The sequence below is a fragment of the Argiope bruennichi genome, chromosome 5, assembly GCF_947563725.1.
Source record: "Argiope bruennichi chromosome 5, qqArgBrue1.1, whole genome shotgun sequence".
Taxonomy (NCBI): domain Eukaryota; kingdom Metazoa; phylum Arthropoda; class Arachnida; order Araneae; family Araneidae; genus Argiope; species Argiope bruennichi.
The window spans coordinates 75422364-75450073 of NC_079155.1; the positions used below are offsets into that span (position 1 = coordinate 75422364).

Consider the following 27710-nt stretch of genomic DNA (forward strand, 5'->3'; position numbering starts at 1 on the left):
GCTATCAGTGCCACAAAGTAGAATAAAACTTTTAAAAAATAAAAGAAAATTTAAAACATATGTTGCCAAATTGCAACTTGTAACGATTATGAAAAGAATTAGGAGGACAGAAAATTATTATCTTTATCAACCTTAAGCCATTTATCAATAACTTAAGAAATATATCACAAATCTTGTCAGAAAAGGGAATAAGAGGGGAAAAAAAGAGAGGGTGGATTTAAAAACAGTAGCGATAAAGCCAGCGTTTCGATTTGGTGCAAACAACAGAAGCAGAATAACAACATTGAATGTGATCTTGTTATTTTGTACAATATTTTTTTAATCCGACCTATATGAAAGATAACTAATTAATTTTACTGTAAGTGTAATATTTATTGTTTCTAAATCAAGTTTATCATAAAAATGAGGTATGGCCAACTAGTTATCGGACCAGCGGGCTCGGGAAAGGTAAGATCTATGTTTCAAAATGTTATTGATATGTACATCATTAAAATACTTTTTACAAATGCTATACGCTGATTTAGTGATTCTTTAATACTGTTTATATATCATGATAACTTGTAATATAAATTTTAGTATGACATCAGTAATGCATCTGCTTCATAATTAGAAAAATGTAATATCTACGGTCTTCCCCGTCTGTAGAAAATAGATGTTTTCTTGAAGATTTTATAATTAAATATTTGGAAAACACTTATGTAAATTGTAAGATTTTCCCTCATAGTTTTATTTTCCATTTTGAAAATTCTTATTTTATAAATCTGAAATCATCCGCTTATTAATTTTGAATTTGCAAGTAGTTTGTATGTAAGAATCGAAAAATAGTTTATCGTTGCATATTTATTTCATTTTTATTTGAAATAATGGAAGGATGGGGAGAATCTTTTACAACATTGATAAAACAACTTTAAAGGTGAAAGAAAAGAACAATTTAACTTTCTTAAACTAGATTTATAAAAACTTATTGCCATCAGTGTTCTGGTATCATTATAAAAATAAAATGATTTGTTACTATCATTGACCACTATCTGAATCACCATTCTGTATATCTCTTTTCCCTTAGTCATTTTTTTTTTCATAATGATTGAATGAACATAAATAACAAAAGTGAAATTTGCCACTAGTAGTAAAACCAATATGATCTGAAAAATAATTTTCTTTATCAGTGGTTATTACAAAAAAAAAATGTATCAAGATTAGCTGTTTTGTAATTTCATTAATTTTTTAAAAATTCTTTATGAATGAAAAGATATTCAGAAGTGTTTTTTTTATTTTTTTTTTTTTTTATTTCTTAAATAATTTATTTACTGGATTTATTTTCATATAAGAATATTTTTAAATTATTCTGTTTTTAATGTTAATGACTATTTTTATGAAATTTTTTAATTGTTTAGGAAGCTAGATAAATTTTTAAAAAATATTCAATAATTTTTTTTTTTCTACTTCTTCAAAAAGTGTTTAAAATATTGATCGACTTAAGTGACTTACATTTCTAAAGTAATATTTTACTTGTGTGTTTAAGTTTTTTCTTGATATCTAAGTATATTGTTCTGCTTTTATTTCTCATTGATAGTAAGACAATTTCATTTATACTCATTTTTATTCTAACCTGTCTTTATAGTCTACTTATTGTTCAACAATTGAAAAATTTTGTGAAGATACTAAAAGACCACTTAAAGTTGTTAATTTGGATCCTGCTGCAGAGACTTTCACGTATCAGCCAATTATTGGTGTGTATTCTTTTTTATTTCTTGTTGGTTTTGAAAAATTCTTACTAATATTTTAAATAGGTATAAATATAAAAGTTGTATTTCCAACATGATTACTAGAAAAAGCTAAACATTGTGTGGCTTCTTCAAAATGACACTTGAAATCAAACATTTATTTGCATAAATTGGATTTTTTTAAAAAAAGGGATTTTTGTATGGGCATTAACATTTTATGGTTTGTACCAGCATATGTTATTTTAAATCTAATTTATGCCAGATTAAAGAAAATTTTGAATCTAATGTTTCTTATATTAGATTGAATATGGTGATTGATATTGTATATACAACATCACCAATATGATTGTTGCAGCTTAACTAATGAAAATTGGGGTAGAAAATCTTGAAGAGGATGCATAGCGTCATGAAAAGTCCTTAAAAAGTGCTTAAATTTTAAAACCATTTTTAAGTATCTTAAAAGTGCTTAATTTTCTCAAGAAGGACAAAGAAGACCTGTTTCTCCAGATGATGACTGCGATAAATTGAAAGCAGTTATAAATCTTTGTTTACTGGATATATAAAAAAAGACCGATAAAAGGGAAGTATTTAGTGAAGGGATACAGGAGTTTCAACCCATGTTAAGAAAGTGCTTAATGGACTTCTTTTTCTCTCCTTTTATCAGCAATGGGCACCGGCGTATATTGAAATATTGGAATGGTTATTTCGAAAGAATGAAATACAAAATATGCGAAACTGTTTGCAATTCAAAAAGAATTTGAACTGCTTTTACATTTAGTGTTCTAAATAACAAATAATTTATTTTAGTTATGCCAGGTAACTTTATATTCAATTCTTTATGTGTTAAAGACTACACAGATTAGCTCTGATCGATGAAAAATAAGAATACAGTATGGTGCGTAAAAGAAATAGATGCATGAAATGGGAGAAATTGTTCTTAAAGTGCACTTAAAAGATATTTATGATATTTAACTGCTTTTTTTCTGATTACCATGAAGTCTCATTACATATTCAATCATCATTCTCTTTAATACGTTGTTTTGATCGATCTTTTGAACGACTACGAAAGGGATTTTACTGTACGATTATTTATTGTGATTGTAATTACTTTAGTTGACTGCATAAAATCCAGTGAGATTAAATTTATAATTTGAAGTCGTAAGTTTTCAATAATTTCTTTTCTGGTGTACTTTTCTAAATGTCCCCATTCCTTTGAAAATTATAATTTGTTGAACCAATCTTGTCAAATTTAAAAGAAATAAAAAAAAATTTTTAAGAAACCTTTGTCATTCAGATTATATAATTAAAAAAAAATTTTTTCTCTCACTTTTTGTAACTTTTGCATGATTTTTTTATTTTTTTTTTTTTTTTTTTAGCTTCCTAGCAAAAAACTTTTTTTTTGATATATAAAGATTTTTCTGACTAATACAGAGCATCACTGAAATAAGGGAAGTGAAATTTAGTGGGTAATTACTTTTTTGGATGTTAGATGCACACTAAGGGATGAAGTTTGCAAAATTTTATGTTGAAATTCAGTTTAAAAATTAAGATTCTTACGTACGTCCCATATAACATTAAGGAATATTATGGCACAAAATTTATTTTTGCACCTTTTTAAATGTATTTACACAATATTTTCTGACACCCTTTTGTGAATTTGGTTGATGCTTGTTACTTCTCATTTACATTGAGGGCCATAGAAGGCTTGCATTAATTGTGATAGTAATAGAAGGATTCTCCTATTAACAGCTTTCAAATCTGACCTTCTCCTATAGTATTTTGATGGACTTCGTCGCCTTTTAAAGCTTCCAAAAAAATACTAGCCACCTTGCATCCCATTCAATAAAATCTTATCCCTCTCCTTTGTAAAACCATTTTTTAGAACGAAAGAAGCAAATTCATAGTTAGTACATATGTTTTGAATTCAGTTGCGATAAAGAAACCTGGTGCAAAATTCTGCTAGTGAACACAAAGCGGAAAGTATCACATACAGCAATTGTAAGTTATCCTCCATAGAAAATTAATGCTGCCGATTTTTCCCTTGAATATATTTAGCAACCCACATATACTATACACTGTAGAAATTAAAGTATTGTCACAGAAAGCTAATAAAACAAAGGATTTTTCACTCGTAGTGTAGCGCAACAACATTCTAAGAAGGATAGGGGGGGGGGGACTTTTGTAAGATGTAGAATCAGAAATTCTCAATGAGAATTTTTTAAAAAAATTATGTAAAACTAGCTGTAATAATAATGATTTTTATACTTACCTACCTAATTAGTTGTAATTATAGTGTTCTTGTTTCTATGCTTATTATTTCTATTCAAATAAATTATTTATATAAATAATAAATTTTTTTAAATAAAAATAACGTTAAAATAAAAGTTGTATGTATCAATTAATTAAATTTATCAATACAAAATAGATTTTTATCATTTTAATGCTAAAATTTGAGTTGAGTATTTTAAAAATTAGGGGAAGGAAACAGTCAGTCGCTTTCTATGTGCAAATGTTATAAAATTGTACACATAAAAAAATAAAAATCATTAAGATGTAGACATTATTCAATTATATTTTTTCAGATTTAAAAAAAAATTAATTTAAGTTTAACATTATTCTGATAAAAATCTGTCAGCATTATCTAATATTAATAAATTAAGTTTTCTCAACTAATGCATAATTGATTATGTTTTTTTATGTATATATATTTTTTATTTTATAATTAGCATAAATTTTTTTAGCCTGATGTCTTATGAAAATAATTTTGTAAACCCATTTTTGTCGAATTTACCAGTTATTTGAAACTTTAATATTTGTAATATATATTGATTCTATTCAATTTGCTCTTAATTCAAATTTTCAGAGCTTCTTTATATTAATTATTGCTGGAGATAATGTTGCCAATTTAAATGAAAGATGAGGCTGGATTCAACATCTAAATATCGATTAAAATTAAAAAATTTTTAAAAATAGATTTTTTTTTTAGAATTTCTATAAAAACTATAATTTATTATAAGACAAAAAAAATCTATGAGTAGAAAATTCTTGAGTTTATGTATTCATGCATGTACAAAAGTGCGTAATTTTTGCATACATTTCACACTATACACTCTATTGAATCCATTAGTTTGTCATAGGTTAATTCATGAAATTTGTTACTGAAAATCTTATGCGTATTGACAGAATGCTTAAAAAAATAATAATAAATAAAAATTACTTGTAAAACCTTTGGATGTATATACATTATGTATTTTGTCTTCTTATAATGAGATTTTTCTTATCCATAATATTTACAAACATTCATATCAAAAATCATTATTAATATTAGATTCAAACAAATAGTGATCCACTAACCGAAGGAAATCAGTCATGATACAAGTTTGGGAAAAAAAAAAAAAAAAAGCTGGACTTTATAAAATAAGGAACTCTGTCAAACACAAATGTCAACAAGTAAAATAATTATGACTAAATGAACAAAAAATAAATAAATAAATAACTTTTAGTGAAGAAAATTAATCAATCTCAAGAATGGTGGAATTCAAGTCTGTAGATGCTAAAATTCTTGTTCCCACATAAGTGCAATGCTAAATAAAAATATTAGCAAATGTCAGTTTATTAATTATAGCAACAATTTAGGAGAAAAAATATAAATGAAATATGAAGTATGTGATGCCATAAGTACATAAAGTTCCAGAACACGAAAATTGGAACTAAGCATTGAAATTAGACAGAAAGAAATGACGATGTTCTAACAGATATAAAAAACGATTTACCAAATATATATATATATATAAAAAGATGTTGAATAGAAGGAAGGGGGGAAATCCTCTATACTATCTCTTATGTATGTTCACAAATACTTCCATATTTGCTTGCATTCATTTTCTCATGTATGAAAAAATAGCATTAATAAAAAAATACAGAAAGTGGTGCGCCAAAAGAGTGTTGCTATATCGCTAGATGATTCTAATAGAAAACTGTATTAGTTATTCTAAATTTATATTAGTAATAATAATACATAATCATTACACATTCTTTCTTTCTTTTTTGTGAATAGTATCTTAATCCAAATTTTATTATTGCAAAATGATTTATGAAATTAAATATATTTCAATCCAAGTAAAAAAATTAAAGTTTTCAAATATTTTAGTTTTTGTAAATGTTGAATTTTTAAAAAGCTAAATTAAGTCTTTGGAAGTTTGGAGTGAGAATTTATGAACTTGGTAGTTTTAAATGTTATTCTTTATTTTTAAAAAAATTATTGTTCTCTTATCATCTTTCATAAAATTGCTTTGTGTAGGAAAATTTATGTATGTTTAATCTCAACTAATAAAAAAATAAAAATGTGTGTTGGCACTCTAAAGGCTGGACTGTTTGATCTAGAATTGCCAAACTTGTTACATACATATTTTTGAAGATGGAAATAAGCAACTTAAAATTATTTTTTGTAATTTTAATTATTAAATAATTTTATACTGTTTCAAAATTCAAAAAATATGTTTCCAATGATATCAATTTAGCTGTCATAATTTTTTTAAATCGAATTTTGACTACCTTTACAAATTTTTTTTAGTTATGTTTCAAATTAGTATCTTTATTGTTGTAAATGAAATGCAAATAGTTTCCACTGCAGCTACTAATATTTCATTCGGGTCTTTTCTTCCATTTTTGATGATTAAGATATGAAGATTTGTCTTATTTTTTCATATTGAATAAGTTTGTGTTTAAAGCATAGTTTTTATGAAATTTTTAAATAGTGTGACAGTTACAGCTAATTTTCAACTTTACAAGTAAATAATCATAAAAACTTCGTTATGTTATTATATTTAAAACTTTTTTATATTATCAGTCTTTTAGTTTGATATTTTATTTTCTTATTGTAATATACCAAACTTTTTTTATCCAATTAAAAAAAATTATTGAATAATCTACTGATATGCTATATAATACATGAAAAATAATATAAAACATACAAAACTTCAATATTGAATTATTCTTCTTTCAGTTTTTATATATATAATTTTTTTTGTGTGTGCTTGATTTTAGCAAATATATTACTAGATTTGTGAAGATTAATTTCTTTCTGTTTAAAATATAAAACTTCAAATTTTAGATAAAATAATCAAAAATTAGTGAGCAGAGTGAACATAATTGTTTCTAAAATAGTATTTAATGATGAAAATATAAAGCTTAAAAATGGTTATTTTTATATGTTAAAGAATTTAAACTATTCGCTGAGGAAACTATCAAGACTGTGTTGTGTACAATGAACTCAATTAAAATTTTACATAACCAACAATCCTGGTGAACCAATTGATCATGGTAGGTAGTAAATAATATTTGAAATAGATGTGAGCATTAAGTATTACATTTACGTGCTGCATTATGTAGAAAATATGAGTTATCCTTTAAAATTTGAATTTAAATACTAATTCTCAGTTGCAGGCAATGTTGTTTTTTGTTTTTTTTTTAATTTTTAGTTAAACATGATTAAACTAATTGAAGAATTTACAATTTTAGATTGTAGCAACTACTTAAATTATAATTAAAAATTTAATTTTTTTTATGGGTGAATATGAAAAGATTTTTTAAAATAAAATTCTATACAATATTTTAAATTTCAGGAAATAATTTTTTTTCTCAATAAATGAACTAAGTAAAAATTTAAGATATATTTCTTTTTAAACTTGATGAAAAGTAAATGGCTGTTTTAAATAGCATTGTTTGTTTTCATTTCAGCAAGGAGAAAATCTTATGATTTTTTAATTTACTGTAATCATATCTATTGTATGGATATTGATTAATCTGCATTTTCAAATTAGAATTTTTTTTTTTTTTTTGGTTCAGTTTATCTAATAATAAAATACAAGGGACGTGGATGAAATTAAGCCATTAGTCTTTTGCTTATTTTGAAAATTATTATTAAAATAAGTTATTTAAATATTTAAAAAACATGTACTCGGGAAAATTGTCATAAATTTTAGGATTCAAATATGGTTTAGTGCTGCTATTTTTCATTACTGTATGTAGATTACCAAAATGATAAAAATTAGAAGCATTAAGGATTTGATATTAGTGAATAACAGTTGTTTTTGATGATCAGCTGTTCACCCACTATCTATATATTTAAAATAACTGGCAATACCAAAGAACCAGAAATAATATAGAAATTGATAATATAATATAAAAATACCAGATTAATATAGAAAAGCAATTGGTTGTAATGAGATCAATTTATTCAAGAAAAATCAACTTTGTTTAACTATATCTTATTGCAACAAAGGAAAATAATATTTTAAATTATGATTGCATAATAATGATTAAATGATTTGATTGGTTAGCTATGCCTGCAAAGTAGTGAAACTAGTCAAAAATTCGCGAAATCTATCCAGCTATTGACGTTTAAGACTTGGCCAAAGTTTTATTTTGTAATATCCTTTGAAACGGAGAAAAACTTTTATTGTTTAAGTTGCGGCAGTTGAAAGTAACAAATAAGTAGTAGCAAATAATTCAATCACAAGTTTTATTATTGGTATATTTTGGAAATTATTATATGTCTGGTAAAATCTAAGGAATGTAATGCAGCACGTTTTTAAAAGTATACTTATACAAGGTGATTCAAATTCCAGTTTATAAAGTATTCCTGTTTGGGACGCCCTGGCGAGAGAACCAGTTGACATAACGCCGTCATATTTGGAAGATATATATTTGAGATCATAGAAAATTGATTGGTGCAACAACAACAAAAAAAGTTTAAAAAAAGACCCCTAGTTGAAATGTGGCACTATGATCGGTTTAAGATAATGAATATGAAACTTGACACCAATAATCAAAAACAGAATACAGGCATATGTAATAATAAACTCCATTATTGCATTACTAACGCACAAAGTTTCGCTAGCTAAATGAAAATTTGAATGTTAGACATTGCAAGGTACACTGGAGAACAAACTTTGCATATAGGCGAACAAAAGGTTGTTCGTAACAGAAAAAAAAGCTGGGCATACAGGTCCCGAACATTTTTAGACTTCGACGTGGGTTCTCTTTTAGCCGGAGCGTGCGCTCCTATTAAAGTTTTTTTTTTTTTTACCAAAACAGCAATAACATTACCAAAGTACTTCGCTTACACTGATGGCAGAAATCTTTGCTTGCGGGTCCAATAACACCTTGCGTTCTGCGATGAATGGTTAAACGTTTCGAAAAAACAATGTTAGACATTGCTACTGACACTGAGGGCAGAAATCTTTCATTGCAAAGATTTCTGCCCTCATTGACATTGCAGACGCTTACACTGAGGGCAGAAATCTTTGCTTGCGGGTCCAATAACACCTTGCGTTCTGCGATGAATGGTTAAACGTTTCGAAAAAACAGACAGTTTTGCTGTTAAAGCAGCCGTGGATGTAAAATACTGATACCGCAGATGATTAAAGACGTTGTAACCTCTGTCGTTGAGCAAGCCAATTCGGACACAGCAGGGACATCTAGTCCTCGCGCCGTATCAAGGCAACTGGAGTTGTCATACCTATAGTTTGGAAGTGCGGGCAGATAGCACTCGAAGCCTATCTTATAAGATCTATCCCTTACAAGAGTTAAAAATCAGTTGATAACGATGTGCAGAGAACATTCACCTTAACTTTCTTGGCACGGGTGGAGGTGTAACAGAATTGGCAGTGGAACATCCTATGAATCGATGAGGCTCACTTTCACATGTTCTGAACAGTAAATACCCAAAACTGCCGTATCTGGTCCACTGCGAATTCTTACCAAGTCTTTTGCATTCACCGCATGTTATTGTTTGGATCGTCTCACTGCGACCTTTTTGATTGGGCCATTTTTCTTTGAGGAAATCACTTCACAGGGACCAAGAACTTTTTTTTTCCATGACCGCAGCACGTTATCGGGATATATTGCAAACTTTTGTCATTACAGAACTACAACAATGCAGAGCTACACTACAACAAGATGGTGCTCCTTCTGTCATACCACATGTGGTTCAACAATTACTGCATTCCTTTACTAAGGATCGTATTATCAGTCGTGTATTTCCTACAAGGTGGCCTCCTTGTTCACCTGACCAAACCCTTGTAATTTTTATCATTGGGGTTATCTCAAAGATTAAGTTCATCAAGGCGAATTTCAAGAACCAGACCCTCTTACAGGTACAAGACATCGAACTTGATCCGTTACATGCAACAGTGAATGCTGTTATAACACGCTGTAACATGCTAGCTCTGAAGTAAGATGGGCACATTAAAAACCATCTGTGAAACGTTTGTTTGCTGTCTTTCGTTTGTTATTGCCATTGAAATTTCTGTAGTAACGAAAGTTTATTTTGTATAATAAAGTTTATTACATTTTTACCTCATATTTTGTCCTTTATTGTTGGTGACATGTTTCATATTCATTACCTTTAATCAATCGCAGTGTCCCATTTCACTTAGCGTCCTTTTTTTTATTAACTAATTTTTTTTATTGCACCAATCAGTTTCCCATTGCCTGAATTGTATATGCTCCAAATATGAAGGTGTTACATTAACTGGTTCTTTCGCCAGGGCGTTCCCAAACAGGGATACTTTAATTTGAATCACCCTGTATTTACAGCATATTTAATAAATTCTTTGGGAAACACAATACATAAGAATGCAGTTATGAAGTATACAAAAAGGCCTTAAAGAATAAACAAAAATTGCGTATTTCGAAATTGCGATAATTAAACTGGAGACATGAACGATATTCTTACGATTCTGTGTGTGGTGAATGTAATTAATTAAAAATAAGAAACCAAAGGATAAATGAATCGCGAAATCGGAAGGTGACGTCGCTTCATAGAACGCCAAACATATATACCACCCCCTGTATTAAGAATTAGTATTGACAGTTATTCACTTGGAGTTTGATCAGTTTCACAGTCGATCTTTTCATAAGACTGTTAGCAATCCGAATTGTTGCTACTCGAATTAGTTTGTCCGCTCTCTGATGAATCTCAATACCTTTTCTTGGAATCCTTAGCAGTGGCGGATTTTGACAACATGAGGCCACAGGCGCTAAATTATTTTGAGGCCCCTTTCTAGGTAAATTCTATTTATAACAAGAAAGTAATATGAATTAAACTTATTTTAGCCTTTAATTTTAACTTTGTGCTTACTTTTTTGCAATTTCTACAGTGTATGTATATATCAAATAGGTGAAAAAAGTTGCACCTTTTTTATTAAAAAAAAATGTTAACATTAAAGGTGAGGTGACCATTTATACTGATTTTACCAGTACAGTACTGGTTTTCAGAGCATAAGTCCTGTTTAGTCATTAAACAAAACCAGTACACGAAAAGTACTGGTTTTAGATTAGAAAACATTAAAACAAAAAAGTAATAAAATAAAAATAATAAAATTAGAACTGGCAACCCTGATAATTTCATGTGATATCGTCAGGTGTCGCATGAGCAGGACCGCCACGACGTCATACAAGCCAGTGGTGGTCTGATGTACTAACTATTGTGATGTACCTACCTTATTATTATCATGACGGCAAAACGACAAAAGTGCGTATTTAATGAATATTTAAAATTAAAATATACATTTATTAAAGAAAGTAATAATATTGATCCTAGTGAAGTATATTATGAAAAATGTAGAAGTACGTTTTCTATTGCAAATAGTGGAAAAAGCGACATTGAAAACCACATAAAAACAGTTAAACACAAACGAGCAGTGTCAGCAGCAATTGCAAGTTCGAGTATGACATCATATTTTAAGAAAAAAGAATTATAATCTGCCGAGAAGAAAATAGCTGCAGCTGAAGGTTTGTGGGCATATCATACAGTTATGCATAATCAATCTTTTCGATCAGTGGACTGTACCTATAATCTTATTAAGGCATATTTCGATGCTAAATTCACATGCTCTAGGACCAAATGCGAAGCTATAATCACCGACGTAGTTGTCCCTTATGCAAATCAAATATTGGATGAAGATTTGAGAAACGTAAGTTTTATATCAGTGTATTCAGACGCCTCAAATCACAAAAGAAATTAAACTTATTCCTTTACTTGTCAGATATTTTTCATACAAGAATGGAATACAGGTAAAAATTATTGAAGTAAAGGATTTGCCAGGAGAAACGTCTGACAAAGTTACCGAATATATTGTAGAGGTCTTAAAAAAACATAATTTAGAAAGCAAGATATTAGGATTTTGTGCCGACAACACCACACTAACTTTGGAGGCATGCGAAGAGCCGGGAAAAATATTTTTACCAAGCTAAAAGCTACTTTGGGCGGACGGGAGCTTGCGGGAATTGGTTGCTCAGCGCATCTTTTAAACAATTCTATACAAACCGCGGCAGACTGTCTTCCAATTGATATACAAACTTTAATTACCAAGATTTACTCTTACTTTTACATTTATACTGTGCGTGTCAGTGAATTAAAAGAATTTTGTAATTTTGTAGACATAGAATATTAAAAAAATTTTGGGTTACAGTGCTACGCGGTGGTTAGCGTTACGACCAGCTATTGAGCGCGTGTTGGAAATATTTCCTGCATTAAAATCGTATTTTGCGTCTAATGAAAAAATTCCGACAATTATTAAAAATTATTTTGAGAATCCTGAAACCGAATCTTGGCTTTTCTTTCTCCATATTGTGTCGTCAATGTTTCATAACACTGTTTTAAAGATAGAAGGACAAGATATTTCTATGTTGGAAACAAATATCATTTATAAAGACCTTAAAACCAAAATTGCTGACAGGATAGCAAGTGTGTTTCTGCCCCTGCAAGTTCGACAAAATTTAAAAAAAGCTAGAAGACGGCTTAGTTAAATCGAATATTTTCAAAGAAAAAGTGGTGGAATTTTACAGCACATGTTTTCAGTATCTGGAAGAATGGGAAGGCCATTTTGAGGAAATCGAGAAGTTTAATTGGATTACATTAAACATGAAACCTATGCTTCAAATGGTTCAAGTATGCAGTGACTATTTAATTCAACATTATCCGGAAATAAATTTAATTGAGCTCTTAGATTAAATCTGTTTCATTCAGCGCTACACCACAGATGAGAAACTTGGGCTTTGGAAACAAAATTGTGTTTCGGTATCAGATAGGTGGATTGAAATTTTTAAAACCTTTAAAGAAAATGATGTGTTCAATAATATGGGCAAATTGGTAGAGTATTGCCTCTGTATGCCAGGAACTAATGCACCGACCGAACGGGTTTTTTCTTTATTAAACAACATCTGGACTAGCAAGAAAACCCAATTGAAAGTGGAAACTTGTTGATTGTAAAAAATAATTTAAATGCAAAATGTATGGAATTCTATGAAAATATACAGGAAAACAAAAATTTCTTAAAAGCAATTCACTCCTCAGAAAAATATAAAAAAACTAAATTAAATAACTCCCTGTGTTTTATTATGTTATTATATTAGGTATGGCTTATCATGTTATGTTGTTTATTATGTTTTATTTTTATATTGTAAAATCATATTTTAGTTTTCATATTTCTTGTGTTTAAATAAACGCAGCATTTTTTGATATCTAAAAGTTTTTTATTTACTTAGGTATACAGGTTGGCCGTTGAGTGATATTTTGATAAAAAATTATAAAATTTGGGCGTGGCTGGTCAAAATTCATGTTGTCCTGGTTTCAGGTTAAAAAAAAAATGGTCACTTTAATTAAAGGATAAAATAACCGTTCTATTCAGTAACTTATTTACTTTCCATACAAACTTTGAATTGGTATAAACTGTGTCAACATCCTTTGACGGAAGGACCGAATGGTATTTTCTATTAACAATGCAGATAATATATATAAAATTTTCTCTTCTAAGGTTTTTAAAAATAATACTTAGAGAAATTTTAAAATAGTTCTTAAAAATATTATCCAATTGAAACTCTACTAAACAGATCATTAAAAACATTTTCACCTTTTCTTCTAAAAAGTCCTGTTTTTAAAAAAGTATGATATATATATATATATAAAAGGCACTGAGCTCCAAAATAATATAACGAAACAAAAATATATCACAAAATGCACTGATATCTAAATTCAGTTTATTTACATATTTTCTGATATAGAAAGTAAAATTATTTTTGGATGGTGATGATAAAAATTATAATGCTAAATAATAACAAGAAATTATATTATTTAGCATTATAGCATTTGTATTCTAGGTAGTACAAAAATATACCTTAAGTAGTATTAAAATAAGAATGGCAATAAAAGAAACACTCCAAAAATAATGGAAATAAAATTTCTACAAATACAGAAACAAGTGTTGAGAGCCAGAAAAAAATTTAAAATATCACTTTTCTTGCTTTTAATTTGGAGAATTTGTCGATACGTTTTTCATAATCTAATTCCTATACTACCTCATTTTCAATGAATAATAGTGAAATTTCATTTAAATGTGGCTGTCATTGTATTTCGTAAATAGTTCTTGACGCATTTTAAAACCGAAATGATCTCTCTCCGCTTGCATTGCAAATTGGCATGGTGAGGAAAATTCTTAAAATTGTTTCCACGTTGTTAAATGTTGATTGTAGGCCATCTACAATCGTTTTGTACATATCAGTTGGGTTTGAAATTTTTTCGTTTTTTGTATATTTAATAAAATGTTGTACTTCATCTTTGAAATAACGTATTTCAATATGCTCATCATATTTTGTAGTTAAGTTCGTTTATGCAAATGTCAAAAGCTTTTTCTTCTAAGTTGCCGTCAAAAAAGATTTGGAAATCATTTAAAATACTGTTACATGCATATACTGTTATGTTTCATAAAGATCAACGGATGGCGCCATATAGAAATATTAAAATTATTACTTTAAAATTTCATTAATCTTTTACATGGTTATGTAAAAACCAGACAGCTATCAATTCAAGAAGATTAAAAATAAAATAGTATGTTTAAAACAATTACCAGATTACCAGAGGAAAAATAATAAAAAGCATTAATGTGTTATTTTGGTAATAGTTTTAATACCGAAAAATTTGTAAGTTATAGTTATAAATTTAACAAATTGGAAACATTTCAAGATTAGAAATTAAAGATAAGCTAATAAAGCTTTCATAAAATTTTAAATAATATAATTGCAAAACACAACATTTCATGCCAATCTAAGTTCTTTATTGTCATATTAACAATCTGTTCTGCTCTGATTATTAAACTTATAGTTTTAATCGTTTAAAAAGATTCATGGAATTTAACTTATTAAAAAGAGAAAGAAATATCTATTAATGTACGATTAATTAATAAATATTTTACCGATTTATACCAAAATCGCAATAATTGTTTTAATGATCGTGCGGGAAAGAGTAAAATCCTGTTATTTCCCACAGTTAAAATTGTTATATTAGACAAGAAATTATCACGACATATATTTATAACTGCTTCGATATCCAATTCAAATTGAATTGATATTCATAATTAAAATGTTCACGATATTCAAATACATTAAATGCACTTTTCTATTTTATCATGAACATTTATTGTTAATTTATATTTGCAGATCTTTCGTAGAAATAGTTAAAAAAAATCATGCTTTTATAAAAAAATAATTAATACAACAAATCTGTGTAAAATAATAAGACTTCTTACCTCTTTCAAAGCAGTTTCAGTTCTAGTTATTTTACAATGATTCGCATCGCCTTTATTCGTATTCTTTAAATTTCTGTTCGTATTCTTTGTTCTTATCCCTGTCTTGAACCGTTGGCTACGATTAGAGATATTTGTCCAATGGGAGTTGAAGGGGCAGAATGATATAAAGACACCTTATTTCCCTCGGACATAAATTTAGGAGGAGGAGCCTACTTTCACCCCCTTTTTCACTGATATGGAGGCATCATCAAATTACAAGACCCTTCCAGCTCGTAAATGTGCCCCTGTGTAAAAAGAAGAAATGCTCACCTTTCCTTAGCTTCGTTTACTATCAATGTTGTCAAGATTTTATTCCCAAGTGCGCATATTTTACTTAGGTGGACGAACGCACAAGAGATTCAGAACTATATATTTTTTCTAGCGTTATATAGCATTGAATTAATATTAAAAAAATAATTAAAATGAAGCATTAAATTTTGCTTCAGAATGATTATATAATATAGTTTTTAAAAATACTTAGCCTATTTAAAGATGCGGTTTTTCTGAAACATTCGGCATGCTTTCAAAATATTTGATGCCGCCAAAAATAAAAAAAGCACATGAGGCTTTTTTTTCGTGGAATAAAGTGTTCACGTTAAATCATAAAACCATAGAGCTGAGATCAGTTCTTATGTCAGATCTATGCATAAAACTCACAGTTCTTAAATTTCCTGAATCAATCTATGATTTGAATATTGTAAATATTAACACGTTATACATACACAAACTTGTTATACACAACATGCATTTGATTATAACGCATTTGAAGAGACTAATACTTCAACATTTCCAGAATGAATATGTACGTGCTAGATTTAAATACATGTCAATCCCCCCCCCCCCCGAATCTAAAAAGTATTTGCGGGGAAAAAAGAAGAAATAAAAAAATTCATAATCTAGTATGTGTGTGTGTAGGGGGGGGGGGAACTAACGAATATTTTTAAAAAGCACTGCAGCGATTTTAAAGTCGCTGATTTCACAATGGCGAAATCAGCGACTTTAATTGTCAATTTAATAAATGTTAGTATTCCTATAACTGAGTTCACTTTATTAAAAGCTCCACCATTTAGGCTAACAGTAATTCTTCTTCTATTGAGTAAGAAATACCATTCGTATGATTTTTGTACGAAAGAATACAATCTTCACAACCTTTTTTTTTTTGTAATATATATTTTGATGAAAGCTATTGCATGAAGTATATTTTTTAATTGCTTTTTTTTTAATGTTGAAAATAAATCCTAAGAATAATGCCTCAATTTTTTTAAAGTATGTTTTCAGAAAATTTCAACTGAGTGAATTCAAATAGTTATATATTCCTTATTTATTATGAAATTTTTTTTTTAAATAAGAAGTTATAAAAGTTTTTTTTTATTTAAAAATATTAAATTAATAAGAAAATGGCAAACCACTAAATTAAAACTATCATTTCATTTATTATTATTTTTTGTATTATATTTTGTCCTATTTTTTTAATATTAAATTACAATTTAAGTATTAAAATAATAAACATTTATCCTTGCATAAAAATAAGTAGCATATTAATTAAAACTATCTGTAAATAGTTAATTAAATTTAAATAATTTTATTTTGTTAAAAAAATGCATCTGCATTTATAATTTTTTTCTTTTAAAATTTTAATTTTATTATTATGTATTTTGATAATAAATATTTATTTTGGATAAAAAAATTAAAAACGTATTAATTAAGAGTATTTGTAAATTTTGAATTGAATAAAAGTTATTAAAAAAGAAAAAAATTCCTAACCAGGTTCGAACAATGACCTTCCGTATACGAGACGGTTACCTAGACAACCATGCCATCGGGATCATCGGAATGAGGGTCAAGTTATCAGTATATAAGCTTTACCAAAAGTTTGAGGACCATTTTCTCGAAATTGACTGGCTATTGCGTTTTAATATTTTCATAAATGAACATTCTAAATGTATACTATCATTATACTAAATCTCATCCCGATCTCAGATTTCAACCCCGTGACCTCCACTTGTTAGGCTAAATTAGAAATCATTTCAGTAAATTAATATTCTTAGAAAAAATGAGGCAACTATGACATGCACTCCTAAAGCCAATTATCTGGTGAAAGCACTATAACTTTTAACTTTCCTGCCTTTTTATTATGAATAACAAAAGCTCAAAAAATATTAAGAAAGTAATAATAGTTTAATTGTAATCAAAATAACTGCTGCTTTAAGAAATAAATGTCTTCATAAAATGTCTTATTAATCATCTAGCGCATTGGTAACCATTATTTCTATCTTTAATCATTGATTAGTTTTTATTATTATTATTATTATTTTTCAATTCCTACTATTAGTTCACACTCTCCCTATATATATTTATATATCTTGTTCAAATTTTCAATCGTTAATAAAATACTTTTTATTCATCCACTCAAGTTCAAATAGTTTTTTTAAACTTGTAGTGGATGACACTTGATGTTAATAATTTTTTTTTTACATATTAATTAATTAAATTTGTCCAGTAATTTCTATTTAGTCGCCAATCTCTGAGATTACTGATTCGACACCCGATCATAACTAATACAAAATATATATAAATAATTTAAGAAAATAAGTAGGATTTCAATTTTTAAAAAAATTGCCTCTTCATATTGTAATTTTGTCATATGTATTTACATATTTATATTAATTGTAATTATTTAATAAAAAGTAACTAAAATAATAATAAAAAATTGTTGACCTAAGTAAGAATTGACTTTTTTTTAATATATATTACTTGTTGTGTGCTCTGCTGCCGTACTTCTCTTCCCAACCATCCCTTCGTACATTCTAAAAAATATCTTTATTATTAATGATAAATGTTTTAGGTTATTAGTAATGATAAATTTTTGTTCCCTAGATATTAGAGAATTAATACATTTAGATGATGCTTTAGAAGATGAAGATCTTCACTATGGGCCTAATGGCGGTCTTATTTTTTGCTTAGAGTAAGTATATTTTATTAAAGATATCTATTTTATATGAGATATATATTCATGTAACAGTGAGTTGAATTTTAAAATATAAAATTATAATTCATACTATATCTCAATAAATAATATAGTGCTTTTTATAAAGAAAAAAAAAATTTTGACATTGAAGTTGCATGATTCTTATGGTATTTCAAATGTAATTTATAAAAAGAAAATAAGTTTTAAAAATCTTTTTGTTTAAAAAAAGAAAAAGGAGCATTTTTAGGAACCCCATATCAATCATTAAGCAGTTGCTGTAAGGACTGAATATTTAATTTCTGAATATTTAATACCTATTTTTTCAATATTTATTTTGTATTTATTTCTTTAGATATCTGGCTGGAAATTTAGAGTGGTTGACTGAACAGCTAGGTGATGACCAGGATGATTATATTTTATTTGATTGTCCTGGTAAGTTAATATTTATTGGTGTTGTAATGAATTAAATTTTTTTAGAAACATGCACTATGTTAAAATAATAACTATTTGAGGATAAAATTCAAACACTTTTTATAAATTAAAATTTTGTATTTATAATGTGAATATTTGTATCATTAACAAATATTCACTGCAGGTTGGCAATCATTTTCTTTAATATCTATCATTTGAAAGTTTTTTTTAAAAAAAAACTAATTACTTTGTCTCCATTTGATTTTATTATAATACTTTTTGCTTTCAAAAACGTATTGTTAAAAAATTCTATCGATTTATACTGTGCTTCTGATGTTTATAACTGACAAAAAGAAGCAAATATTGCTATCAAAACTTTATTGCAATGAACCTTCAAAGTAATTACAGTTTTAAGGGCATAAGTTAAAAAAAAAAAAAAAAAGTGCATGAGTAGTAGCTTCTAAAAATTTATGAAATGACTTCTCAGGAGCTCTTGAGGATATCATGTTTTGATTACATGTATGTTTAAACATTAAATTGAATTATGTGGGATGACTATCTATGATGGTGTGCAATAGTTCAGCAGTATCAGCCTTATTTATTGTGCATGTGGAGGAATGTGAATAAACCGCTTTCTCTTATGTACCATTTATATTTAGTTAGTCGCGGATTGGGTAATCATAGTGCCCAGGATGAAAATGTTCACATTTCTAACAGAATGTCAGTTGGAATTCCATTTTGATCATAACCATTGAGATTCCACTTGGTTTTTATAACCATGATAGAAGTTTGGCTTCCCAAAGAAAAGAATTTTTCCTTATGAAAAATTTACATATTTATAGTAGAATGAACATCCAACTACTCATTCTTGGATGCAGTCAAATTGATTATATCAGAATTCTGAAGTAATCTGCAGTGGGCTTGTAAAACATGAGGCTAACAATGGTTTATGTTTTTTCTTCTTTAACCCTCCAGCTGCGTATTCTGTGATTTCTGCAGGTTGGCAATCAGTCCATTTTCAGTTGCATCCCACGTTTTTTGCAGTTTAGAGTATTCATTTTTACGATTACAGATTTTTATTGTATTATATTATTATCATGTAACATATAGTGTCAGTTCACTTTCTTTGAAAAATATTTGAACTTATTTACAAACATTGCATCTAAATAGTAATATTAAAGAATTACACTGCCAAAGAGTTCAGAATCTCTCCTTAAAAGTAGCTTAAAAAAGGTAAATGATGCTTGGGCTAACTATTAATTTTTGCCCCTTCTCCATGATATTTGACTTTATAAAGGGATGTACAAGTATTAATACTTTATTTTCTTGAATGTCCTCAAGAAATGTCGGGAGTATACATTCCCCCTCCCCCCTGCCATCCATCTTTTGCCTTTCTTTAACTTGTTAACAAATTTAATGGTAAGAGAAACAGTATAATTCTTGATTGAAGAATTACTTTCATACAGAATGTTGTCTAATAATTGAATGTGAACCTTGAGATTTTATCATTAAAGGTTACTAGAAGACTATAGTGAGCCGATGACATAGCAAGAATGAATGTCACCAGAACAAAAGCATTTTATTTGTCTCTCTTATATCTGAAATTTAAGAAAGAAAAGAAGCCTACGGAAATTTTGATTTTAAAGCATTTATGGCATTTATGCTTTCGTTTATCACACTACCACTAAAATCACTATTTCTTAATAATACTCAAAGCTGACTTGTTATGTCAGAAGGTGCTTGGTAAAATCCTTTAATGTAGTTTTCTTCTTATCTGTACCAGACAATCATTAGTATTGAGCCAGAATTGATATTCACTGTTAATGAGAGCTACATTCTATTTCATCATTTTACTAGCTGTTTCAAAATGGTGTTTGGTGTTGCTTCGAAGTGTCTAAGAGTATGCTTTAAATATGCCTCAGCATACCTAGAGAAGTAGCTACAGTTTAAGAGATGATTCCTAATTGTCAACAGTGGTTCTCCTTAACTAATATGTGCTTAAATTTGTTTCTTTTGCACATTTTGGTTTGTTCTATCCATCCTTACAATTGGTTTTCCCCTATTTCTAGTTATGTAGAGCTGATTAAATATTGATATTATGTCAGTATTGCTTTTATAAAAACATCTGTGCCATAATTATGTGTGGTTGTAACATCCTAATTAATTTTTCTTAAAATTTGGCAAAGCAAAAATCTTTTTTTTTTTTTTTTTTTTTTTTTTTTTTGTCTTACAATCTTACCTCATTCAAATTTGTTAATTTTTATTTAATCTCATTATGTTATTTTCAAAATATTTAATGTAGTTTTAGTCAATACTGGCACAATTTTTTTAGATTTCTTATGTCATGCAATTAACTACAGGCATTCCTGTATTCATGTCTATGCAGTATGTTAATGAAAATAATAAATGCTGTGATTTTAATTAGTGCCTTATATAGACTACAGCAATAAGATACAGCATAAAGTAGTGTTATTACAATAGATATTTGCATAAAATGGCATTCAGAATAAATACCATAATGGAGCTACAGATATTTTATGTAACTGCAATCTACATATTCCCCTTCCCTTGAAATTCTATACTAGGAAGTGCTAAAATGGAGATTGCAATTTAACCAAATAATAATTTATAAAACATTTTAAAGATGCACATTATGAACTAGTGACAATTGTGACTGCACTGATTTAGCTATTAGCTTCACTTCACTTTCATGCACAGGTGAAAAAATTAATTGAAAATCGTATCTGATGTTGAACATTCACCGAACATGTTGGATTTTCCAGTGTCCAGTAATGGATGATCTGTCTAGTAAACATTTCATTTCATGAAAATTGTGCTTCATTCATCCATACTGTATTTGCCAAGAATGCTGACTGAATCTCTATGACAATGTTGCACTAAATGTAACGTCACTGTTGCATCGTTGCCAGATGAGCCCTTAGCAAATAAGGATAAGCATCTAATTCATTTAGGATTTTCTAAACTCAATTTTTTGAAAGTTCATAGTTTTCACTTAACTTTCTTGTCTGCTTGGTGGTTATACAAGAGTGACAGATTATACATCTAATTATACTTGCCACCTTACTTTTACTGGTTGGCTGGATCAGTGTCTGTTGATCTTGCATCCTGCCTCTCTTGTACATTTCGAAGCCTTTAGAATGTTTCAGAGAAACATTACTGATACAACTAGACTACCAATTGTGCTTCACTGTCACAGTCACCATTAGGAAGAACCATCTCACATATTTACATTTTGAAATTACTCCATTGTCAAGAATTTCAAGATACAACTTTTTGAAAATATCTCATTCATTTCTACCTCGTTGAACAAGTAGAACATTTCATATGTATATGCATAATGGCTCGCAAATGCTGCACACTAAGCTCAGATTTCTTGGAGTTAATGTATTTTGAAAATGATGTGCATTATCTGCATATTGTCTAATTTGCAAAGACAGCCAATATAAGGATACAACCAGCATGGTTTAAATCACAGTTTTCTTGTTTGTAAGTTGCAAGTGATACCACTGTGCTGCATTGGAGGCTTATTTTTTAATCAAAGGACAAACAAACAAACTATTCTTTTATTCAAGTTTCTTGATGTCCCAGTTAGAAAAATAGCTGACAAACAAATGCACATTTTCCATAAGGATTTTTTTTTTTTTTTTTTTTTTTTTGTACTTTCTTGAGAATAATAACATTAACTCCACTGTTTTCAACCTGCTTTTGCTGTTAATTGTTTCATCCAGTAGCACATCATCACTTTACCATATCTAGGCACCTTTTTTTATGAAGATAACTGCAACTTTTCAGTAGTTAAAAGGGTGGTAAAGGACATTAATCAGACCCATTTATACAAGGTAATCTGTAAACTCCTTTAAATTCGAAACAGTGTCTTGTATAGCCAGGGAAGTAATGTATATTTGTAATAAAGTGACTACTGAATTTATTGCAATAGGTTACAATGCCCTTAGCATAAAACAAAGAAATTACAAAAATAACTAAAAAATAAAGGAGATTAGTCGAAAAACCTAACTAGAAAAATGTATGCCATATAATAATAAAAACACTAGAAAAAGTTATGTGAAGTTATATGCAAAATTTCATGGAGCAGAATTTTAAAAGTTTTTTTAATATTTGCAGTAAGATGGAAATTGAAAGCCTTTTCTTCACTGATTTATGTTTAATATGTTATTACATTTTGCTTCAATTTTTATACAGGTCAGATTGAATTGTACACCCATTTGGATGTCATGCCTCGATTAGTTGCACATCTCCATCAATTAGAATTTTCAGTGTGTGCTGTCTTTTTAATTGACTCTCAGTTCATGATAGAACCTTCTAAATTTATCTCTGGAATTATGAGTGCCATGTCTGCTATGGTAACTCTTGAAATTCCACACTTGAATGTCCTTTCCAAGATGGATCTTTTAACTAAGCACACAAGAAAACAACTAGAAAGGTAAAATCATTTTTTTTTTCAAATAAATTACATTTTAACAATATTTTTTTTTCTATCAAAGTGGCATAATAATGCATTTTATAGTGTTAAAATATATTTTTGTAACAATGTTAAGTCTTAAAAAATTGCTCATTTATGAAGGGACTATCTAAGATAATTCATCTACCAGGAGAAGAATGTTACTATATTTATTTTACCTAAATAAGAGTGGATATAATAATGTTTAGAAATTTTTCATCATACTTTGAAAATTTCAGAAATTAATTAGAATTTCCTATTCCTTTGAAATTACCAGATTTCTACAGAGGTAATCGAGATAAAATATTGTCAATATTCATATAAAAGAAAAATCTTGTTGTAGCTATAGAATATAGACTGGAAAAAAAGATTTAAGCATCTTATTTTTCTCTTAAACCATTTTGAGGTGCTGCCAAGAATCTAAATCTTTTAAAAAGTTCATAGAGTTTCAAAATTCAGACATGACACATTTCTGCAGATTTTATCATATTTGAAATAATATCTTATGATGAGATTTATTTATTTTCTTTTATGTAGTAATTGTATATTATTTTTAACATCTCAAGCACTTTTTGTGTATATATATATGTGTGCATGTGTGTGTAAACATATTTTTTGAAGCAGAGTCATGGCCGAAGAGAGCGAAAACACTTTGAATTTTTAACTTTGTTTTATTTCCATCTCGAGAGGCATAAGCAGCATTGACTAAAAAAGTCTGTTCACAGTGCAGTACAAAAGCAGAACAGCGTAAAAAAAGAGGGAAAATATTTTTCACAGTGCTTATATACAATGAGATTTTAATAGGGATTTCTATACACAAGTCAACCCAGGCAAGAGAGTCATGGGAATTTTTTAGAGGAATTTATTTAGGTCAGCAATTTTATATCCCTTCATTCGGAGCATGAGAACCGCTCACAAAAGCATTTTACAAAGTTTCTTTTCAATTAATTAAATAGAAAAATTGGAATGGGATCAGGAAATATGAGAATATTTTAGAATGAAGTTAATATGGGCTGAATTATGATAAATCTTTGGAAATTGATTAGAATTGAAATTAGAGTTTAAAATATCATTACACACACACACACACATATATATAATTACAAAGTCTTTATGAAGTATGTGAAAAAATTCAATAATCCTTATGTGAATATTTAATTTTTTTTTTAAACTGTAAAATAATATTTGACAGTTTTATTCTTCCTGCATAATTTTTATAATCTCTAAAAAATTATAATTATTTTGATAGTTAACTATTTGTATTATTTCAGCTCTTTTAAAACAAAAATGAAAATATATCAATTATTGAATAAGCGCTAAAATATTCGCCATTTCATTGAATTTAATCCTTGAAGACAGATGTGAAGCATTCAAAATGGTTTCTTGAGGAACTTGAGTGTACAGTGGAATCAGTTTCAAACTTCATTAAATTCATCCATATCAAAGATTTTTTCATCAATATTTTATTGAAATTTGAAGAATCCAATGCATAATCATGTTGTGGCCATTAAGAAGTGTAAATGGTTTTGAATTAAAAGGTAAAATAACCCTGGGATAACTTCAAAATTTTATTTTAAATTATTAGCTAAATTTATTTGATTTATTTATGTTTACTTAGTATATACTCAATCACTTGAGTTTCATTATTATAAATTATTACATGATCAGTGATTTTTGTAATTGACTCATATAAATATTTTTAATGATTTTATGGTTTGAGTCTTTTTTCATCCCCTGTTGATATCTTTCAGGTTTTTAGATCCTGATATTCAATTGTTATTGCAAGATGAAGAAAGTTCATGTAAATGGGGTAAAAAATACTCAAAACTAAATAAAGCTATTTGCAGTTTAGTAAGTATTATTTTCTTTTTTATTATATATTAAAATTATTCAAACCTTTTGATTTATTAATTTTTTCAAACTTTATCATCTTTTCAATTCTTATAACTGGTATAGATATGATAATTTTTATTTGATATCATCTGCTTTTCTGTCCTTCTTTATCCTTCTTTATTCCCTATTTTCATTTTAAATCGGTTTTTTTTTTTCTTTCTTTCTTTCTTTCTTTCTTTTTTTTTTTTTTTTTTTTTAAGATAGGATTTGTACCCTTCTCACTTTAATGAAAGGCATCACTAAATGAGACAAAAACGACGAAAAATTTGAAATGACAGATTCACATTTCTTTCATGGTTCATCAATTTTTATAGCTGTAGATTGAATACAAAAATTTTAATAGAAAGTATTTTTTTTCCCCCAATATCACAGATACCAAAATATAAAGTCTTGGTCAAAAATTATGTAGCAGTCAAGTAAACATGCTTAGTTATGTTTTTTAACATGCTTATCTTTTTCAAAAATAAACTGATGAAAATTAATTAAATCTTGTTTGAATCATTTAGAGAATGGAAAATTTGAATAGCACTTTTAGAATATTTTTACAATTAATTTAAACAGCAAATTCTTGTTTGGTTTGCAGAAAAAGTGATGTATGATATTTTTCTCAAATAATCAAAGCATGAATAATCTTCATGGGCTGTGTATTATTTATTTATTTTTATGTAAAAATTTATAAATAATTATTATTTATTTTTATATAGCCCTAACCCAAAGGGAATTATTTAATATGATTTTAGGACCACAAATTCTTTTATATCATGTCTTTTGTCAAATCTCAATATTATGAATTAAAAATAATGAACTCTCTTTGTTAAGAAATATTAAAATTTTTCAAGTGTCTCTATTAATTTTTTTTCATGCATCATTGATTAATGCTTCATTTCTATTCATATTTTCCTTTGCACTTATTTATTAATATTTGAGATAATAAGAAAACAAACCCTAAATGGAATCCAAAAGAAACCTATTTTTAATCCAAAATGGAATTGTATGTTTTGTTTTGAATCTAAAAGAGGTTGCAAGTACAAATAGTTTCCGAAAATGTAATTTAAGAGACTTGTGTTTGGTTTATAAGGAAATTATTCATCAATTCCTTTGTAATTTATTTTTATTATTTGCATTTTTAGATTGAAACTATAGTGTTGTCAAGCTTTTGCATCTAGGTACTAAAAATCTAAAGAGTGTAAAGGAACTATTATTAATCTTTGATAGTGCTGCAGTAAGTTAAGATATGGATGTAAAAAATTTATTTATTATTTTATTTTTAGATTGAAAACTATAGTATTGTCAAGTTTCTGCCTTTGGATATTAAAAATCGAGAGAGTATAGAAGAACTGTTACTAACTATTGATAATGCAATACAGTATGGTGAAGATCTGGATGTAAAAATTAGGGTAAGGAGTTGATTAATATTTTCAGTTCATTAAATTCTTTTCTTTTTTTAATTTATGAATATATGAATATTCCTTTACTAAATAAAATATATATGCTTTTATTATATATTTCAAATTATTTTGTAATCTCTCATGAAAGCTTGACTTTACTTATGTTGAAATTTTACACGGAACGTTTTTGAATTTAAGAAGGAAAATTTTTAATGAAAATGTTTTACTTAAAAAGAAAATTTTAATTTTATTCTTTAATAACTTTTTATATCCTTTACAATTATTAATTTAGACTTACTTAATATTTGTTAAAATTTATATATATATATAGAGAGAGAGAGTATAGAATTGTTTTCACATTTCTGCCTGTATTGGACAGTCCATTATTTTCTTTCTTACTCTGGGAATTAAACTAGAACCTTAGTCATAAGATATTAAACATTCTCTTAGCAAAAAGTGAAAAAATTTATTAAGATTTGAATCTTTTAAACTTATTTATCCTTCTTGCTTTAATATATGTGTACATTTTACTACATCTGATTTTTCATCTTCATTTTTATTGTTCATAGATGCATTTTACAAATTATTGAATATTTTTCACAATTTCTCTTTGTTTTTGCAGTATCCTGAAGATGATGACGATGATGATGATATGGATGAAGATACTTGAAAAAATCTGTGTAATTAAAATTTTATACCAATTTGTAATTATGTAATATATTTTTTAATAAAATGCCATAGAAACAGTAATCTTTCTTTTAAAAAATAGTTCTTGAATTTGAGTATTTATAGCTAATCGACACAAAACACATTTTATATCTTTTAAGAATTTTGGGAAATCACTTTGAAAAGATCATCTATGAAAAATTTGAGTTCAAGAAAGAAAATTTATTGTTCACTATATGAAAGTTTACTTTTTTATTTTTTTAACTAGCTATTCATTTTTTGCATGTTTATAAAGATAAGTTTTTTGTAAATCATTTTGTGATCACATGACACAACTATTCATTTGACTCGTTTCCTTTATATCCCTCCCAAGTTATTTTTTAATCATTGTTAAGCTTCAAAAAAAGGTTAATTTACATTTTCCTTAGATTATGAAGCTCTTATTTCTTAAAGCGAGGAGGCAGTTTATCTATTTTCGTCTATCATGGATGAGTTTTTGACTGTATGGAGGATTAATTTTATCTGTAATTTCACTCAAATCTAAAGTATTTT

The 27710-nt window shown here is 27.6% G+C and overlaps 1 protein-coding gene across 1 annotated transcript; it reads left to right on the forward strand.

Annotated features, from left to right (window-relative positions):
- Positions 1-78: 78 nt before the first annotated feature.
- LOC129968955 (GPN-loop GTPase 3-like) lies at positions 79-27260 on the forward strand. Its single transcript, XM_056083326.1, has 8 exons — positions 79-447; positions 1622-1730; positions 18230-18317; positions 18673-18752; positions 22953-23193; positions 24963-25062; positions 26376-26501; positions 27115-27260. Exons 1-8 carry the CDS (start codon positions 403-405, stop codon positions 27160-27162), a joined length of 837 nt encoding a protein of 278 aa, XP_055939301.1. The 5' UTR covers positions 79-402; the 3' UTR covers positions 27163-27260.
- The last annotated feature ends 450 nt before the right edge of the window (positions 27261-27710 follow it).